The sequence below is a fragment of the Dendropsophus ebraccatus genome, chromosome 11 (assembly GCF_027789765.1).
Source record: "Dendropsophus ebraccatus isolate aDenEbr1 chromosome 11, aDenEbr1.pat, whole genome shotgun sequence".
Lineage (NCBI taxonomy): Eukaryota > Metazoa > Chordata > Amphibia > Anura > Hylidae > Dendropsophus > Dendropsophus ebraccatus.
Genome location: NC_091464.1, coordinates 1,515,669 through 1,538,168, shown reverse-complemented (window position 1 = coordinate 1,538,168; position 22,500 = coordinate 1,515,669). Strand labels below are relative to the sequence as shown.

Sequence of the window (22,500 nt, the reverse complement as noted above, 5' to 3'; positions counted from 1 at the left end):
CAAGATAAGGTAATAGGTGAATTGATTCCCTCTCAACCACGCTTTATTTTCCAGAGAGCCAACAATTTAGGCTTACTAGTAGCCCCTACTATTAAGCAGCAACAACAAATAATAATAAAAAAAGGCCAAACAGTACTAAAGCCATTAGTAAGAGGCTTTTTTCCATGCAAACATTGCAAAAGCTGCAGGAAAGCAACGAACCCTGGCAAAAGTCTGGATATTCTGATTGGAGGACATGAGAAATATAATATAAAAACACACATTACATGTAAGACCACCGGCGTTATAGATTACATCAAATGCCCTTGCAACAAACTATATGTGGGAAGAACAAAGAGACAACTTACCACGAGAATACAGGAAGACGTATATAACATAAATAGACAATATGATGGACACCCATTATCAAGACACTACGTGGAGAAACACCAGATGAAAACATCAAGCCCCATTGGAGAGGGGGGACTATATAGAATTATTATCAAGAGCTGAAACTAAATGGATATTGCACCTAAATACACTTATCCCCAATGGACTCAATGCAGATCTGGAACTATTCGCCTTTATTTAGTTATACTCAGTAAAAGTATGTTCTATAGGAACTGATACATTGTTCCGAACACCCCGCGCACCAATCTGGATACCTTAAATAGGAGTTTATATCTTGCACATTTTTGAATACTCTGCACAGGAACTGATACACTGTTCCGAATATGCTGTGCACTGCTCCGATTATAAAGGACACACTACTTCAAACACCCTATATTTGAATATGAAGAGATCGATATAGTGTAAATCATTTTTGAGACAATGCAACACTATAGGCTTACAGAGCATACGGCTGTGTACGGCTTTGCACGGCTTTGGAACAAGCATGGTAACATGGCAACATAACATCTAATCAACTCACACCTGACAGATGAGCGGTCAAACTACCTATAAGTAAGGAAGGAATACGGGGCCGTGCCATAATCCTGACGAGGGCAACCGCTATTGTTGCTGAAACGCGTTGATTACTCTTTTGGTCTCTCTGAGCTCCCGTACTAGTAAGTGACGTCACTCAGCCTTCCCGGGAATTTTTTGAACCGCTAACATCAACGTAACCCACCGCGGAGTAGTGCCGCTGGCCAGGGCGCCTCCAGCGGAGGTTGCAACCACCATCTTGTTGCCAACATATGTTACCAAGCATCAAACATCTGCAAAAAGATCTACTTTTTAACAACGCTTACCGAGAACTACGCCAAAACAATCAACTACAAGGTAAAAACAACCATTTATTTACCTGTAGCCATTACTATTTATTTTTCTTGTACTAACCATATATACAAAGGATCGCCAAACATTGCGCTTTATGTCAATACCAATATTTTTTACATATATTACCCCCCAGTGAACCTACGAGTGTTTGCTTTCTGACAGTGAGCAGCAATACAGTGGGTAACTCTTTCCCACCTGACCCATTTCTCATATGTCTCTAGGACTGACATGGTTATTCCTTTCTATTTGTCCTACCTCATATATATATCATTGTGATGTTGTTATAGGGTACACGTATTAGGGACTCTGCTTAGGCAGTTTGGCTATATTGGACATTGTTTGCACAGTCCTGGGTCAGGGTGGTTGTATAGTCCTGACTGGTATACCGGCCGGACTTATGTAGACTTTTTAATTGTTTTTATAAGAGTGGTTTTTGGGGTTTGTCTCCCTTCGTGCTATATTCCTGTTGCAGTAATTTAGTGTCATTTGTATCCATATTATAATAAAGTATTTTTGTGATGTGCTACCTGTTTGTGCATATGCTTTTTGTTCTCTTTTTGTTTCAGCAATACAGTGCAGCGCTAGTGAGGGGTTATTATAACCTCACTCTTTTTATTTTTATATATATATATATATATATATATATATATATATATATATATATATATATATATGTGTGTATATATATATATATATATATAGTGGTATGCTGGGCTGTGTATATATAATGGTATATATAATGGTATATATATATACTTGGATTTGCAGGTAGTTGCAGTGCCTAATATTATAGGGTATAGAGAAAGTATCAGGTCCCTGCTATATCCAGGACACTACCCGGGCTGTTATATAAATGCAGTGGTGAGTTGTAATGAAATCGTTTGTTTTCCTGTTTCACCAGGGTCACCGTGTTCCCGGTTCTGAGGCGCTCAGTGATATGTGCGAGGAATTGTCCATGTTACGTAGTGAGAACTCCTCCTTGCGTCTTCGTGTTACTGCCTTGCAAGAAGCCATTAGAGCCATAAATGCCCGAGTTACTCGTATGGCTGGGCAAGAGGCGGCCCGGTTACTACAGAGGGCTGGTAAGTGATGACTTCATATAATATAACATGGATGCCTTACATCAGAGGATATCATTGGTGCCTACAGTAGTGGAGTAAGAGCATGACCCCTACTAGGGGATTTACCAACAGGATAAATCTCAAAAATGATGGCAGCTATATACCAGCTATACTTACAGCATCCAGGTCCAGTCTCCTGGCTGCTATGTAACAGCTATACATACTGTATCCAGGTCCAGTCTCCTGACTGCTATGTAACAGCTATACTTACTGTATCCAGGTCCAGTCTCCTGAAGGCAGCTATATAACAGCTATACTTACTGTATCCAGGTCCAGTCTCCTAAAGGCAGCTATACTTACTGTATCCAGGTCCAGTCTCCTGAAGGCTGCTATATAACAGCTATACTTACTGTATCCAGGTCCAGTCTCCTGAAGGCAGCTATATAACAGCTATACTTACTGTATACAGGTCCAGTCTCCTGAAGGCAGCTATATAACAGCTATACTTACTGTATCCAGGTCCAGTCTCCTGACTGCTATATACCAGCTATACTTACTGTATCCAGGTCCAGTCTCCTGACTGCTATATAACAGCTATACTTACTTTATCTAGGTCCACTCTCCTGAAGGCTGCTATATAACAGCTATACTTACTGTATCCAGGTCCAGTCTCCTGAAGGCAGCTATATACCAGCTATACTTAATGTATCCAGGTCCAGTCTCCTGAAGGCAGCTATATAACAGCTATACTTACTGTATCCAGGTCCAGTCTCCTGAAGGCAGCTATTTAACAGCTATACTTACTGTATCCATGTCCAGTCTCCTGAAGGCTGCTATATAACAGCTATACTTACTGTATCCAGGTCCAGTCGCCTGTAGGCAGCTATATACCAGCTATACTTATTGTATACAGGTCCAGTCTCCTGAAGGCAGCTATATAACAGCTATACTTAGTGTATCCAGGTCCAGTCTCCTGACTGCTATATACCAGCTATACTTAATGTATCCAGGTCCAGTCGCCTGAAGGCTGCTATATAACAGCTATACTTACTGTATCCAGGTCCAGTCTCCTGAAGGCAGCTATATAACAGCTATACTTACTGTATCCAGGTCCAGTCTCCTGAAGGCAGCTATATAACAGCTATACTTACTGTATCCATGTCCAGTCTCCTGAAGGCTGCTATATAACAGCTATACTTACTGTATCCAGGTCCAGTCTCCTGAAGGCTGCTATATAACAGCTATACTTACTGTATCCAGGCCCAGTCTCCTGACTGCTATATACCAGCTATACTTACTGTATCCAGGTCCAGTCTCCTGACTGCTATATACCAGCTATACTTACTGTATCCAGGTCCAGTCTCCTGACTGCTATATAACAGCTATACTTACTGTATATAGGTCCAGTCCCCTGAAGGCAGCTATATACCAGCTATACTTACTGTATCCAGGTCCAGTCTCCTGAAGGCAGCTATACTTACTGTATCCAGGTCCAGTCTCCTGAAGTCGGCTATATAACAGCTATACTTACTGTATCCAGGTCCAGTCTCCTGAAGGCTGCTATACTTACTGTATCCAGGCCCAGTCTCCTGAAGGCGGCTATATAACAGCTATACTTACTGTATCCAGGTCCAGTCTCATGAAGGCAGCTATATACCAGCTATACTTACTGTATCCAGGTCCAGTCTCCTGAAGGCAGCTATATAACAGCTATACTTACTGTATCCAGGCCCAGTCTCCTGACTGCTATATACCAGCTATACTTACTGTATCCAGGCCCAGTCTCCTGACTGCTATATAACAGCTATACTTACTGTATCCAGGTCCAGTCTCCTGAAGGCAGCTATATAACAGCTATACTTACTGTATCCAGGTCCAGTCTCCTGAAGGCTGCTATATAACAGCTATACTTACTGTATCCAGGTCCAGTCTCCTGACTGCTATATACCAGCTATACTTACTGTATCCAGGTCCAGTCTCCTGACTGCTATATACCAGCTATACTTACTGTATCCAGGTCCAGTCTCCTGAAGGCTGCTATATAACAGCTATACTTACTGTATCCAGGTCCAGTCTCCTGAAGGCTGCTATATACCAGCTATACTTATTGTATCCAGGTCCAGTCTCCTGACTGCTATATACCAGCTATACTTACTGTATCCAGGTCCAGTCTCCTGAAGGCAGATTTTTAATCTTGTGCTGGTTGAAAAAAAAAAAAAAGACGACCAAACGCATGACGTTCCTGCTCAGTGTGTCCGTCAGTCACATGACTAACTTCTCTGTGAGCGTGCAGATGACCTGGCAAACATGGGACTTACCTGTGGTTTGACTCTCTGAGTAAAAAAAGTCAGAACACAGGAAGTGCCATTTTTTCTCTTGTAAGAAAAATACTTCATATTGCCGACCGGCTTTATATCACATGTGCTGCTTATTTAGAACGCTATAACATCACTGAGACTTTAGAGTAAATTTCTCCCCTTTCACAATGTTTGAATTAAGAAAAATCTTAAAAATAAAGAAATGTATTATTGGTGGATGTGAAAATGTCCGAACTGTGGAGAATCGGCCCCGGAATCGTTCTACATGAATCCAGGAGTTACCCTGGCATCGGTGTGCGCTTCAGGAGTGAGGAACATAGAGGAACATCCTTGTCTTCTGTAAAACAATAAGTTGTTAATTTCAGGTGCTGGAGGGGGAAGCCATAGAGATGAGTCACCACATTAGGCTTCAGTTGTATAAGAGCTTTTTGGTGGAAAACCCCTCCAAGAATTTAGATGTCAGGATTCAGGCGGGAAGGTGATAAATCTTATTATTCAGCAATAATTTGCAAGATAACTGTAATATATAGATGAAAGCCTGGATCTGGAACCTAGGCAGCCCTCAGGTACAGCTACAGCACACTGTCACCCCCTCAGGTGCAGCTACAGCACACTGTCACCCCCTCAGGTGCAGCTACAGCACACTGTCACCACCTCAGGTACAGCTACAGCACACTGTCACCCCCTCAGGTGCAGCTACAGCACACTGTCACCTCCTCAGGTACAGCACACTGTCACCCCCTCAGGTACAGCTACAGCACACTGTCACCCCCTCAGGTGCAGCTACAGCACACTGTCACCCCCTCAGGTGCAGCTACAGCACACTGTCACCCCCTCAGGTACAGCTACAGCACACTGTCACCACCTCAGGTACAGATACAGCACACTGTCACCTCCTCAGCTACAGCTACAGCACACTGTCACCTCCTCAGGTACAGCTACAGCACACTGTCACCCCCTCAGGTGCAGCTACAGCACACTGTCACCCCCTCAGGTGCAGCTACAGCACACTGTCACCACCTCAGGTACAGCTACAGCACACTGTCACCCCCTCAGGTACAGGTACAGCGCACTGTCACCACCTCAGCTACAGCTACAGCACACTGTCACCACCTCAGGTACAGCTACAGCACACTGTCACCACCTCAGGTACGGGTACAGCACACAGTCACCTCCTCAGGTACAGCTACAGTACACTGTCACCTCCTCAGGTGCAGCTACAGCACACTGTCACCCCCTCAGGTGCAGCTACAGCACACTGTCACCGCCTCAGGTACAGATACAGCACACTGTCACCACCTCAGGTACAGCTACAGCACACTGTCACCACCTCAGGTACAGCTACAGCACACTGTCACCTCCTCAGGTACAGCTACAGCACACTGTCACCACCTCAGCTACAGCACACTGTCACCACCTCAGGTACAGCGCACTGTCACCACCTCAGGTACAGCTACAGCACACTGTCACCACCTCAGGTACAGCTACAGCACACTTTCACCCCCTCAGGTACAGCTACAGCACACTGTCACCACCTCAGGTACAGCTACAGCACACTGTCACCTCCTCAGGTACAGCTACAGCACACTGTCACCCCCTCAGGTACAGCTACAGCACACTGTCATCACCTCAGGTACAGCTACAGCACACTGTCACCACCTCAGCTACAGCACACTGTCACCACCTCAGCTACAGCTACAGCACACTGTCACCTCCTCAGGTACAGCTACAGCACACTGTCACCTCCTCAGGTACAGCTACAGCACACTGTCACCACCTCAGCTACAGCTACAGCACACTGTCACCACCTCAGGTACAGCTACAGCACACTGTCACTACCTCAGGTACAGCTACAGCACACCACCTCAGGTACAGCTACAGCACACTGTCACCACCTCAGCTACAGCACACTGTCACCACCTCAGCTACAGCACACTGTCACCACCTCAGCTACAGCTACAGCACACTGTCACCTCCTCAGGTACAGCTACAGCACACTGTCACCCCCTCAGGTACAGCTACAGCACAGTGTCACCACCTCAGCTACAGCACACTGTCACCACCTCAGGTACAGCTACAGCACACTGTCACCACCTCAGGTACAGCTACAGCACACTGTCACCTCCTCAGCTACAGCTACAGCACACTGTCACCCCCTCAGCTACAGCACACTGTCACCCCCTCAGGTACAGCTACAGCACACTGTCACAACCTCAGGTACAGCTACAGCACACTGTCACCACCTCAGGTACAGCTACAGCACACTGTCACCACCTCAGGTGCAGCTACAGCACACTGTCACCACCTCAGCTACAGCTACAGCACACTGTCACCCCCTCAGGTACAGCTACAGCACACTGTCACCACCTCAGGTACAGATACAGCACACTGTCACCACCTCAGCTACAGCGCACTGTCACCACCTTAGGTACAGCTACAGCACACTGTCACAACCTCAGGTACAGCTACAGCACACTGTCACCTCCTCAGGTACAGCTACTCACACTGTCACCACCTCAGGTACAGCTACAGCACACTGTCACCACCTCAGGTACAGCTACAGCACACTGTCACCACCTCAGCTACAGCTACAGCACACTGTCACAACCTCAGGTACAGCTACAGCACACTGTCACCCCCTCAGCTACAGCGCACTGTCACCTCCTCAGGTACAGCTACAGCACACTGTCACCTCCTCAGGTACAGCTACAGCACACTGTCACCACCTCAGCTACAGCTACAGCACACTGTCACCTCCTCAGGTACAGCTACAGCACACTGTCACCACCTCAGGTACAGCTACAGCACACTGTCACCCCCTCAGGTACAGCTACAGCACACTGTCACCACCTCAGCTACAGCTACAGCACACTGTCACAACCTCAGGTACAGCTACAGCGCACTGTCACCTCCTCAGGTACAGCTACAGCGCACTGTCACCTCCTCAGGTACAGTTACAGCTACAGCACACTGTCACCACCTCAGGTACAGCTACAGCACACTGTCACCCCCTCAGCTACAGCGCACTGTCACCTCCTCAGGTACAGCTACAGCACACTGTCACCTCCTCAGGTACAGCTACAGCACACTGTCACCACCTCAGCTACAGCTACAGCACACTGTAACCCCCTCAGGTACAGCTACAGCACACTGTCACCACCTCAGGTACAGCCACAGCACACTGTCACCACCTCAGGTACAGCACACTGTCATCACCACAGGTACAGCTACTGCACACTGTCACCCCCTCAGGTACAGCTACAGCACACTGTCACCACCTCAGGTACAGCTACAGCACACTGTCACCCCCTCAGGTACAGCTACAGCGCACTGTCACCACCTCAGGTACAGCACACTGTCACCTCCTCAGGTACAGCTACAGCACACTGTCACCACCTCAGGTACAGCTACAGCACACTGTCACCACCTCAGGTACAGCTACAGCACACTGTCACCACCTCAGGTACAGCTACAGCACACTGTCACCACCTCAGCTACAGCACACTGTCACCACCTTAGGTACAGCTACAGCACACTGTCACCCCCTCAGGTACAGCTACAGCACACTGTCACCACCTCAGGTACAGCTACAGCACACTGTCACCACCTCAGGTACAGCTACAGCACACTGTCACCACCTCAGGTACAGATACAGCACACCACCTCAGGTACAGCTACAGCATACTGTCACCACCTCAGGTACAGCTACAGCACACTGTCACCTCCTCAGGTACAGCTACAGCACACTGTCACCTCCTCAGGTACAGCTACAGCACACTGTCACCACCTCAGGTACAGCTACAGCACACTGTCACCTCCTCAGGTACAGCACACTGTCACCACCACAGGTACAGCTACTGCACACTGTCACCCCCTCAGGTACAGCTACAGCACACTGTCACCCCCTCAGGTACAGCTACAGCACACTGTCACCCCCTCAGGTACTGCTACAGCACACTGTCACCCCCTCAGGTACTGCTACAGCACAATGTCACCCCCTCAGGTGCAGCTACAGCACACTGTCACCACCTCAGGTACAGCTACAGCACACTGTCACCACCTCAGGTACAGCTACAGCACACTGTCACCCCCTCAGCTACAGCTACAGCACACTGTCACCACCTCAGGTACAGCTACAGCACACTGTCACCACCTCAGGTACAGCTACAGCACACTGTCACCCCCTCAGGTACAGATACAGCACACTGTCACCCCCTCAGGTACAGCACACTGTCACCACCTCAGGTACAGGTACAGCACACTGTCACCACCTCAGGTACAGCCACAGCACACTGTCACCACCTCAGGTACAGCTACAGCACACTGTCACCTCCTCAGCTACAGCTACAGCACACTGTCACCTCCTCAGGTACAGCTACAGCACACTGTCACCTCCTCAGCTACAGCTACAGCACACTGTTACCTCCTCAGGTACAGGTACAGCACACTGTCACCCCCTCAGGTACAGCACACTGTCACCTCCTCAGGTACAGCTACAGCACACTGTCACCCCCTCAGGTACAGCTACAGCACAGTGTCACCACCTCAGCTACAGCACACTGTCAGCACCTCAGGTACAGCTACAGCACACTGTCACCACCTCAGGTACAGCACACTGTCACCACCTCAGGTACAGCTACAGCGCACTGTCACCACCTCAGGTACAGCTACAGCACACTGTCACCACCTCAGGTACAGCTACAGCACACTGTCACCCCCTCAGGTACAGCTACAGCACACTGTCACCACCTCAGGTACAGCTACAGCACACTGTCACCCCCTCACGTACAGCTACAGCACACTGTCACCACCTCAGCTACAGCTACATCACACTGTCACCCCCTCAGGTACAGCTACAGCACACTGTCACCACCTCAGGTACAGCTACAGCACTGTCACCTCCTCAGGTACAGCTACAGCACACTGTCACCACCTCAGCTACAGCACACTGTCAGCACCTCAGGTACAGCTACAGCACACTGTCACCACCTCAGGTACAGCTACAGCACACTGTCACCCCCTCAGGTACAGCTACAGCACACTGTCACCACCTCAGGTACAGCTACAGCACACTGTCACCCCCTCAGGTACAGCTACAGCACACTGTCACCACCTCAGGTACAGCTACAGCACACTGTCACCCCCTCAGGTACAGCTACAGCACACTGTCACCACCTCAGGTACAGCTACAGCACACTGTCACCACCTCAGGTGCAGCTACAGCACACTGTCAACACCTCAGCTACAGCACACTGTCACCACCTCAGCTACAGCACACTTTCACCCCCTCAGGTACAGCTACAGCACACTGTCACCCCCTCAGGTACAGCTACAGCACACTGTCACCCCCTCAGGTACTGCTACAGCACACTGTCACCACCTCAAGTACAGGTACAGCACAATGTCACCATCTCAGCTACAGCACAATGTCACCCCCTCAGGTGCAGCTACAGCACACTGTCACCACCTCAGGTACAGCTACAGCACACTGTCACCACCTCAGGTACAGCTACAGCACATTGTCACCACCTCAGGTACAGGTACAGCACACTGTCACCACCTCAGGTACAGCCACAGCACACTGTCACCACCTCAGGTACAGGTACAGCACACTGTCACCCCCTCAGGTACAGCTACAGCACACTGTCACCACCTCAGCTACAGCACACTGTCACCACCTCAGGTACAGCTACAGCACACTGTCACCACCTCAGGTACAGCTACAGCACACTGTCACCACCTCAGGTACAGCTACAGCACACTGTCACCACCTCAGGTACAGCTACAGCACACTTGTCACCACCTCAGCTACAGCACACTGTCACCACCTTAGGTACAGCTACAGCACACTGTCACCACCTTAGGTACAGCTACAGCACACTGTCACCACCTCAGGTACAGCACACTGTCACCACCTTAGGTACAGCTACAGCACACTGTCACCACCTTAGGTACAGCTACAGCACACTGTCACAACCTCAGGTACAGCTACAGCACACTGTCACCTCCTCAGGTACAGCTACAGCACACTGTCACCACCTCAGCTACAGCACACTGTCACCACCACAGGTACAGCTACTGCACACTGTCACCTCCTCAGGTACAGCTACAGCACACTGTCACCACCTCAGGTACAGCTACTGCACACTGTCACCCCCTCAGGTACAGCTACAGCACACTGTCACCCCCTCAGGTACAGCTACAGCACACTGTCACCCCCTCAGGTACAGCTACAGCACACTGTCACTACCTCAGGTACAGGTACAGCACAATGTCACCATCTCAGCTACAGCACAATGTCACCCCCTCAGGTGCAGCTACAGCACACTGTCACCACCTCAGGTACAGCTACAGCACACTGTCACCACCTCAGGTACAGCTACAGCACACTGTCACCACCTCAGGTACAGCCACAGCACACTGTCACCACCTCAGGTACAGGTACAGCACACTGTCACCCCCTCAGGTACAGCACACTGTCACCTCCTCAGGTACAGCTACAGCACACTGTCACCCCCTCAGGTACAGCTACAGCACAGTGTCACCACCTCAGCTACAGCACACTGTCACCACCTCAGGTACAGCTACAGCACACTGTCACCCCCTCAGGTACAGCTACAGCACACTGTCACCACCTCCGCTACAGCACACTGTCACCTACTCAGGTACAGCTACAGCACACTGTCACCACCTCAGGTGCAGCTACAGCACACTGTCACCTCCTCAGGTACAGCTACAGCACACTGTCACCCCCTCAGGTACAGCTACAGCACACTGTCACCACCTCAGGTACAGCTACAGCACACTGTCACCCCCTCAGGTACAGCTACAGCACACCGTCACCTCCTCAGGTACAGCTACAGCACACTGTCACCACCTCAGGTACAGCTACAGCACACTGTCACCACCTCAGCTACAGCACACTGTCACAACCTCAGGTACAGCTACAACACACTGTCACCTCCTTAGCTACAGCACACTGTCACCACCTCAGCTACAGCACACTGTCACCTCCTCAGGTACAGCTACAGCACACTGTCACCACCTCAGCTACAGCTACAGCACACTCACCACCTCAGGTACAGCTACAGCACACCGTCACCACCTCAGGTACAGGTACAGCACACTGTCACCCCCTCAGGTACAGCTACCCACACTGTCACCACCTCAGGTACAGCTACAGCACACTGTCACCCCCTCAGGTACAGCTACAGCACACTGTCACCACCTCAGGTACAGCTACAGCACACTGTCACCACCTCAGGTACAGCTACAGCACACTGTCACCACCTCAGGTACAGCTACAGCACACTGTCACCTCCTCAGGTACAGCTACAGCACACTGTCACCATCTCAGGTACAGCTACAGCACACTGTCACCTCCTCAGCTACAGCTACAGCACACTGTCACCACCTCAGGTACAGCTACAGCACACTGTCACCACCTCAGGTACAGCTACAGCACACTGTCACCACCTCAGGTACAGCTACAGCACACGGTCACTCCCTCAGCTACAGCTACAGCATACTGTCACCACCTCAGGTACAGCTACAGCACACTGTCACCATCTCAGGTACAGCTACAGCACACTGTCACCACCTCAGGTACAGCTACAGCACACTGTCACCACCTCAGCTACAGCTACAGCACACTGTCACCACCTCAGCTACAGCTACAGCACACTGTCACCTCCTCAGGTACAGCTACAGCACACTGTCACCACCTCAGGTACAGCTACAGCACACTGTCACCACCTCAGCTACAGCTACAGCACACTCACCACCTCAGGTACAGCTACAGCACACTGTCACCACCTCAGGTACAGCTACAGCACACTGTCACCACCTCAGGTACAGCTACAGCACACTGTCACCACCTCAGCTACAGCACACTGTCACCCCCTCAGGTACAGCTACAGCACACTGTCACCACCTCAGGTACAGCTACAGCACACTGTCACCACCTCAGGTACAGCTACAGCACACTGTCACCTCCTCAGGTACAGCTACAGCACACTGTCACCACCTCAGGTACAGCTACAGCACACTGTCACCTCCTCAGGTACAGCTACAGCACACTGTCACCACCTCAGGTACAGCTACAGCACACTGTCACCACCTCAGGTACAGCTACAGCGCACTGTCACCACCTCAGCTACAGCGCACTGTCACCACCTCAGGTACAGCTACAGCACACTGTCACCACCTCAGGTACAGATATAGCACACTGTCACCACCGCAGGTACAGCTACAGCACACTGTCACCCCCTCAGGTACAGCTACAGCACACTGTCACCTCCTCAGGTACAGCTACAGCACACTGTCACCTCCTTAGGTACAGCTACAGCACACTGTTCCCCCCTCAGGTACAGCTACAGCACACTGTCCCCCCCTCAGGTACAGCACACTGTCACCACTTCAGGTACAGCTACAGCACACTGTCACCACCTCAGGTACAACTACAACACACCACCTCAGGTACAGCTACAGCATACTGTCACCACCTCAGGTACAGCACACTGTCACCACCTCAGGTACAGCTACAGCACACCCCCTCAGGTACAGCTACAGCACACTGTCACCCCCTCAGGTACAGCTACAGCACACTGTCACCACCTCAGGTACAGCTACAGCACACTGTCACCACCTCAGGTACAGATACAGCACACTGTCACCACCTCAGGTACAGCTACAGCACACTGTCACATCCTCAGGTACAGCTACAGCACACTGTCACCACCTCAGGTACAGATACAGCACACCACCTCAGGTACAGCTACAGCATACTGTCACCACCTCAGGTACAGCTACAGCGCACTGTCACCTCCTCAGGTACAGCTACAGCACACTGTCACCACCTCAGCTACAGCTACATCACACTGTCACCCCCTCAGGTACAGCCACAGCACACTGTCACCTCCTCAGGTACAGCTACAGCACACCACCTCAGGTACAGCTACAGCACACTGTCACCACCTCAGCTACAGCTACAGCACACTGTCACCACCTCAGCTACAGTTACAGCACACTGTCACCTCCTCAGGTACAGCTACAGCACACCACCTCAGGTACAGCTACAGCACACTGTCACCTCCTCAGGTACAGCTACAGCGCACTGTCACCCCCTCAGGTACAGCTACAGCACACCGTCACCACCTCAGGTACAGGTACAGCACACTGTCACCCCCTCAGGTACAGCTACCCACACTGTCACCACCTCAGGTACAGCTACAGCACACTGTCACCCCCTCAGGTACAGCTACAGCACACTGTCACCACCTCAGGTACAGCTACAGCACACTGTCACCACCGCAGGTACAGCTACAGCACACTGTCACCACCTCAGGTACAGCTACAGCACACTGTCATCACCTCAGCTACAGCTACAGCACACTGTCACCACCTCAGCTACAGCACACTGTCACCACCTCAGCTACAGCTACAGCACACTGTCAGCACTTCAGGTACAGCTATAGCACACTGTCACCCCCTCAGGTACAGCTACAGCACACTGTCACCACCTCAGGTACAGCTACAGCACACTGTCACCACCTCAGGTACAGCTACAGCACACTGTCACCACCTCAGGTACAGCTACAGCACACTGTCACCCCCTCAGGTACAGCTACAGCACACTGTCATCACCTCAGCTACAGCACACTGTCATCACCTCAGCTACAGCACACTGTCACCACCTCAGGTACAGCTACAGCACACTGTCACCCCCTCAGGTACAGCTACAGCACACTGTCATCACCTCAGCTACAGCACACTGTCACCACCTCAGGTACAGATACAGCATACTGTCACCACCTCAGGTACAGCTACAGCACACTGTCACCACCTCAGGTACAGCACACTGTCACCACCTTAGGTACAGCTACAGCACACTGTCACCACCTCAGCTACAGCACACTGTCACCACCTTAGCTACAGCACACTGTCACCACCTCAGGTACAGCTACAGCACACTGTCACCACCTTAGCTACAGCACACTGTCACCACCTCAGGTACAGCTACAGCACACTGTCACCTCCTCAGGTACAGCTACAGCACACTGTCACCACCTCAGGTACAGCTACAGCACACTGTCACCACCTCAGGTACAGCTACAGCACACTGTCACCACCTTAGCTACAGCTACAGCACACTGTCACCCCCTCAGGTACAGCTACAGCACACTGTCACCACCTCAGGTACAGCTACAGCACACTGTCACCCCCTCAGGTACAGCTACAGCACACTGTCACCTCCTCAGGTACAGCACACTGTCACCACCTCAGCTTCCACGCACTGTCACCACCTCAGGTACAGCTACAGCACACTGTCACCACCTCAGGTACAGCTACAGCACACTGTCACCACCTCAGCTACAGCACACTGTCACCACCTCAGGTACAGATACAGCACACTATCACCACCTCAGGTACAGCTACAGCACACTGTCACCACCTCAGGTACAGCACACTGTCACCACCTCAGGTACAGATACAGCACACTGTCACCCCCTCAGGTACAGCTACAGCACAGTGTCACCACCTCAGGTACAGCTACAGCACAGTGTCACCACCTCAGGTACAGATATAGCACACTGTCACCCCCTCAGGTACAGCTACAGCACACTGTCACCCCCTCAGCTACAGCGCACTGTCTCCTCCTCAGGTACAGCTACAGCACAGTGTCACCACCTCAGGTACAGCTACAGCACACTGTCACCACCTCAGGTACATCTACAGCACACTGTCACCACCTCAGGTACATCTACAGCACACTGTCACCACCTCAGGTACAGCTACAGCACACTGTCACCACCTCAGCTACAGCTACAGCACACTGTCACCCCCTCAGGTACAGCTACAGCACACTGTCACCACCTCAGGTACAGCACGCTGTCACCCCCTCAGGTGCAGCTACAGCACACTGTCACCACCTCAGGTACAGCTACAGCACACTGTCACCACCTCAGGTACAGCTACAGCACACGGTCACCCCCTCAGCTACAGCTACAGCACACTGTCACCACCTCAGGTACAGCGCACTGTCACCACCTCAGGTACAGCTACAGCACACTGTCACCACCTCAGGTACAGCTACAGCACACTGTCACCCCCTCAGCTACAGCTACAGCACACTGTCACCACCTTAGGTACAGCTACAGCACACTGTCACCACCTCAGGTACAGCTACAGCACACTGTCACCACCTCAGCTACAGCTACAGCACACTGTCACCACCTCAGGTACAGCTACAGCACACTGTCACCCCCTCAGGTACAGCTACAGCACACTGTCACCACCTCTGGTACAGCTACAGCACACTGTCACCCCCCTCAGGTACAGCTACAGCACACTGTCACCACCTCAGGTACAGCTACAGCACACTGTCATCACCTCAGGTACAGCTACAGCACACCACCTCAGGTACAGCTACAGCACACTGTCACCTCCTCAGGTACAGCTACAGCACACTGTCACCACCTCAGGTACAGCTACAGCACACTGTCACCCCCTCAGGTACAGCTACAGCACACTGTCACCACCTCAGGTACAGCTACAGCACACTGTCACCACCTCTGGTACAGCTACAGCACACTGTCACCACCTCAGGTACAGCTACAGCACACTGTCACCACCTCAGGTTGGGGCCTGGGTGCTCGTAGATTGTTTATTTTGTTTTGATATTTTCCATTGTATTCAGAATAAAGAAATCTTAATTAAACTGAACCAATCACCTCAAAAACGCATATATAGCTTTTTAAATGTGCTGTTAGAGCCCACAGCACACTTTCCATACATGTTTCTATATACTCCCTGCCTCCCCCGTGTAATTCATAAAGTAACTTTATAAAACTGGCGCCCGGTATCCAAATTACATCAGGTAGTCACCTGGGCGGTGTTCGGCTAGATGGTAGTCACAGTCAGTCCGGGTCCCCTGGGCGTTCTTCGGCGGTAATCACGCCACTCTGGGCGTGATTCAAATCACCCAGTAGCTCAGACGTCACTCGGGAGCGCGCCGTGCACGACGTCGGCCCACCTTGGTTCTTAAGCCGCCGCGCATGCGCAGTACAGCCGCTCCCATTCAGGCTGTACTGCACCTGTGCAGAATATCCTCGAACTCAATGCGAGCCGGAGTTCGAGGCTATTCTGCACAGGCGCAGTACAGCCTGAATGGGAGCGGCTGTACTGCGCATGCGCGGCGGCGTAAGAACATGGGCGCGCCGACGTCGTGCACGGCGCGCTCCCGAGTGACGTCGGAGCTACTGGGTGATTTGAATCACGCCCAGAGTGGCGTGATTACCGCCGAAGAACGCCCAGGGGACCCGGACTGACTGTGACTACCATCTAGCCGAACACCGCCCAGGTGACTACCTGATGTAATTTGGATACCGGGCGCCAGTTTTATAAAGTTACTTTATGAATTACACGGGGGAGGCAGGGAGTATATAGAAACATGTATGGAAAGTGTGCTGTGGGCTCTAACAGCACATTTAAAAAGCTATATATGCGTTTTTGAGGTGATTGGTTCCCTTTAAATGTAACCTTTTTTTTTAATGTTTGTGAATCTTAGGTGACAATAATGAGGAGATCCAGACTCTAATCCAGAACTATATCCATGAGATAGAAGAGCTGAGGTGAGTGTACATGAAATGTTGTGTTCCTAGCGCTCATTGTTTGTGTGACCATTGTTCAGCCCCTGTGGGACATATTGTTCCGTCTGCCTTCCCTCTTAGTGCCCCATGATCATTGCCGGTGTCTGTCACCTATTGTTCCGTCTGCCTTCCCTCTTAGTGCCCCATGATCATTGCCGGTGTCTGTCACATATTGTTCCGTCTGCCTTCCCTCTTAGTGCCCCATGATCATTGCCGGTGTCTGTCACCTATTGTTCCGTCTGCCTTCCTCTTAGTGCCCCATGATCATTGCCGGTGTCTGTCACCTATTGTTCCGTCTGCCTTCCCTCTTAGTGCCCCATGATCATTGCCGGTGTCTGTCACATATTGTTCCGTCTGCCCTCTCCTTAGTGCCCCATGATCATTGCCGGTGTCTGTGACATATTGTTCCGTCTGCCTTCCCTCTTAGTGCCCCATGATCATTGCCGGTGTCTGTGACATATTGTTCCGTCTGCCCTCCCCTTAGTGCCCCATGATCATTGCCGTTGTCTGTCACATATTGTTCCGTCTGCCTTCCCCTTTAGTGCCCCATGATCATATCCGGTGTCTGTCACATATTGTTCCATCTGCCCTCCCCTTAGTGCCCCATGATCATTGCCGGTGTCTGTCACATATTGTTCCGTCTGCCCTCCCCTTAGTGTCCCATGATCATTGCCAGTGTCTGTCACCTATTGTTCCGTCTGCCCTCCTCTTAGTACCCCATGATCATTGCCGGTGTCTGTCACCTATTGTTCCGTCTGCCTCCCCCTTTAGTGCCCCATAATCATTGCCGGTGTCTGTCACCTATTGTTCCGTCTGCCTTCCTCTTAGTGCCCCATGATCATTGCCGGTGTCTGTCACCTATTGTTCCGTCTGCCTTCCTCTTAGTACCCCATGATTATTACCGGTGTCTGTCACCTATTGTTCCGTCTGCCTTCCTCTTAGTGCCCCATGATCATTGCCGGTGTCTGTCACCTATTGTTCCGTCTGCCTTCCTCTTAGTGCCCCATGATCATTGCCGGTGTCTGTCACCTATTGTTCCGTCTGCCTTCCTCTTAGTACCCCATGATTATTACCGGTGTCTGTCACCTATTGTTCCGTCTGCCTTCCTCTTAGTGCCCCATGATCATTGCCGGTGTCTGTCACATATTGTTCCATCTGCCCTCCCCTTTAGTGCCCCATGATCATTGCCGGTGTCTGTCACCTATTGTTCCGTCTGCCCTCCCCTTAGTGCCCCATGATCATTGCCGGTGTCTGTCACCTATTGTTCCGTCTGCCTTCCTCTTAGTGCCCCATGATTATTACCGGTGTCTGTCACCTATTGTTCCGTCTGCCTTCCTCTTAGTACCCCATGATTATTACCGGTGTCTGTCACCTATTGTTCCGTCTGCCTTCCTCTTAGTGCCCCATGATTATTACCGGTGTCTGTCACATATCGATGGCCTTGCCTTGGGGTTAGCCATTTATGGTGGGGGGGCTTCAGCTCCCAGCCCCCTGACTGCTTGCATACTGCAGGATTGTGGTCTTAATGCAGGTGTCATGTAGCTGCATGGACTGATGGAGTAGACCGAGGTAGATGGGACTGAGCTACAGCTTCTGCTTCCACCCGAGGTTGTTGAGCCCTGACTGCCATCAGTGGTGTGCTGCGCACTGCTAGTTGCGACCATTGCTGGATCCTACCACGGAATAACACTGAGGTCCTGGGTCTGCCAAGCAATAAGCTGGTAGCGTTTCACCTGCATTCGCATTGAAGTGATACCAAGGTTTTCACCCTGTCTGCGTCTCACCCTTAGGTTACAGAGGTGCACACCGCTACATTTTTATTGCTGCCCACTTCTAAAAACCGCCACACAGTGGTGGAACGTTGTTTGCATACTGGTTGGAGGGCGTCCCGGTTGGAGGGCGTCCCGGTTATACGGCATACTGGTTGATGCCGCTGCTGCCTGAGGGGACCCTCTGAGCCCCTGGAACCCTTCCCCTTTTTGGCTTGGGATCTTCAGATTCTGCCACAATACTGGTTCTGCACTACACCACCTTCCTCCCCTGATGGTGATGATGCCGCTCTGTGTGCCATGTGTAGTCCGCTACATCATCATCGTTATCATCCATGCATGTTTCACTGCCACTTCTTAGTTCCTCCAGGGCCTGGCGATAGCTTCCCATTGATGGTTCCCCAGAGAACCCCCACCCTATCAGCCTGAGAAGGTATTGGGCAGCCATTTGTATGCACACAGTTCTCGGTGGCGTATGCTTGGCACTAGGACCACCACTGGCTGACTCCTCTGGCTTTGTTTTCTTGGTTTTCTGACACCTTTTTCTGTTTTTCCTAAGCTTTTGCTTTTTGTGGGGTAAGCTGTAGTTGTTGGGACCATTTTGGGGTACTTGTGGCATTTTCTTTAGTTTTTATTACATTTTTTGATGGGTTTCACTTTGAGGGGATAAATAGCATTCATAGGTTAATTATATGGGTCGGTATGAATGTAGCAATATCAAATATGAATATTTATATTTCTGTTATATCTCGGGGAGAGGGGCCCCTGACAACATCCGGAAGGTTCCAGATCTTATTCAGGGGTCTAATGCTCGTTCGAGGTCTCGCATGCTATTGGCACTTGGCACAGAAAAGGCCTTGGACAGTGTGTCCTGGGCCTACCTCTTCGGGGCTCTGCAATTATTGGGGTTTGGGGGGGGGCGGTCTTGTGTCCATATCCTGCACCTTCTCTACTCTTTTCTGTCTGCTTCCTTCCTCAAAGCCATTGAGAATTCCCATAGCCGGGGGAACTTGGCAGGGGTGTCCCTTGTCCCCAACCCCTTGTGCGCTGGCAGTGGAACCCCTGGTGACGTCCATCCGCTCCAGTCCACATATCCAGGGAGTAGCTATAGCTTCTTGTTTATGTAAACGTCACCTTTTGGCTGATGATTGGTTCCTTACCCTCTGACGTCTCTCCCTAATCTATTTAAGACTCTTCTAATTCTTCTTTTTCTGATTGTGAGAAAATCTCATGTCTTGGTATAAACCAGTAGAAATTGGAAACATTACACTGTAATATCCCTAGCACCCAGCAGGAATCCATAGAACATAATTTCGTCTTCCACTCCCCAAGCCCTCTCACTTTCCTGTCCCGGGGTCAAACCTCTCTTTCTAATGTCTACTCCTCCAGTTACCCTTCCCTCCTGTCTCTATTATAGCTGACCTTATAAGATGGGACGTACCACCTCTTTCATGGTTGGGCAGGATGAACACGGTCAGGATGGCGGTACAGCCTGGTATACGTTTTACTTTCGAGACATACAAGGTCTCCAAAGAGACATTAAGAGATTAATTTGGAATGAGAAAACGCCAAAAACATAATGTGTATTCACAAACGGTTAGGTGACCTGTCAGTCCCACACCTGACCAATTATTATACGGCAGCACGATTAGCTAGATAAGAACGTGCCGGAAAGTTCGCCTAGCTGGGTGCGGCTGGAGTCTGACTTGGTCTCCTCTGTACTCACTTCCCGCCTTGATGTGGTCAAGTCTGCCCTCCCTACCAAGTCTACACACCTCAGCCAGATAGTGCTTATCCCATGGCATTGTGGAGGAGGTCAGGGTTAGGAGTAAACTACAATCTGCCGTCTCCGTGGTACTCCCCATATTATATGACCCCCAGTTCCAGCCTGGTCTCCAACCTGGCCTGTTTCAGTGGTGGACGACCAATAGCTTATCGAGACTACGGGATTCCCTAAGTGGTAAGCGCCTTACAACCCTAGATGAGCTTAGTAACCGAGTGCACCCGCCACCCTCTGAGACAAATTTCTTTATTTTTACCTTCTTTGGAAATATCGGGCAAGGAGATATCAACCACAGATTAGCATGATTTCCGCCTAGTAGACCCGTGATGTTGTGGCGGCTATTATACTCTTCATCGGACTCCTTCCCGAGCGACCAGAAGTTCCCATACATGTCTCAGTGGGAGTCCGATTAAAGATATCCTTGTCTTCTCCAGGGCTGTGGAGTCGGAGTCGGAGCTAGTTTTGGCTGGAGTCGGAGCTAGTTTTGGCTGGAGTCGGAGCTAGTTTTGGCTGGAGTCGGAGCTAGTTTTGGCTGGAGTCGGAGTCCGAAAGAAATGTACTGACTAAAAAAAATCTTTAAAAAATTTAGGCTTGTGTTTTGATATGAATTTTATAAGTTTTGCTCATCATTATATTTTATGAGCAACATTCTATTAGGACACTGGCCCTATTAGATAAGGGTGGTCGGGGAATATATCAGTAATAGGACACTGGCCCTATTAGATAAGGGTGGTCGGGGAATATATCAGTAATGGGACACTGGCCCTATTACATAAGGGTGGTCGGGGAATATATCAGTAATGGGACACTGGCCCTATTACATAAGGGTGGTCGGGGAATATATCAGTAATAGGACACTGTAATAGGACACTGGCCCTATAACATAAGGGTGGTCGAGGAATATATCAGTAATAGGACACTGGCCCTATTAGATAAGGGTGGTCAGGGAATATATCAGTAATAGGACACTGGCCCTATTACATAAGGGTGGTCGGGGAATATATCAGTAATAGGACACTGGCCCTATTACATAAGGGTGGTCGGGGAATATATCAGTAATAGGACACTGGCACTATTACATAAGGGTGGTCGGGGAATATATCAGTAATAGGACACTGGCCCTATTACATAAGGGTGGTCGGGGAATATATCAGTAATAGGACACTGGCCCTATAACATAAGGGTGGTTGAGGAATATATCAGTAATAGGACACTGGCCCTATTAGATAAGGGTGGTCAGGGAATATATCAGTAATAGGACACTGGCCCTATTACATAAGGGTGGTCGGGGAATATATCAGTAATAGGACACTGGCCCTATTACATAAGGGTGGTCGGGGAATATATCAGTAATAGGACACTGGCCCTATTACATAAGGGTGGTCGGGAAATATATCAGTAATAGGACACTGGCCCTATTAGATAAGGGTGGTCGGGGAATATATCAGTAATAGGACACTGGCCCTATTACATAAGGGTGGTCGGGGAATAGATCAGTAATAGGACACTGGCCCTATTAGATAAGGGTGGTCGGGGGATATATCAGTAATAGGACACTGGCCCTATTAGATAAGGTTGGTCAGGGAATATATCGGTAATAGGACACTGGCCCTATTACATAAGGGTGGTCGGGGGATATATCAGTAATAGGACACTGGCCCT

General features: G+C 50.4%; 1 protein-coding gene across 7 annotated transcripts in view; it reads left to right on the top strand.

The window, feature by feature from the left end:
• Positions 1-22,500, top strand: part of KIF21B (kinesin family member 21B) — a 318,269-nt gene that overhangs the window by 83,191 nt on the left and 212,578 nt on the right. For all 7 annotated transcript variants that reach the window (XM_069944619.1, XM_069944618.1, XM_069944620.1 and 4 more), the window contains 2 exons: positions 2,159-2,339; positions 17,205-17,268. In XM_069944619.1, coding sequence (XP_069800720.1) covers positions 2,159-2,339; positions 17,205-17,268 — 245 coding nt within the window. The remainder of the gene's footprint in view (positions 1-2,158; positions 2,340-17,204; positions 17,269-22,500) is intronic.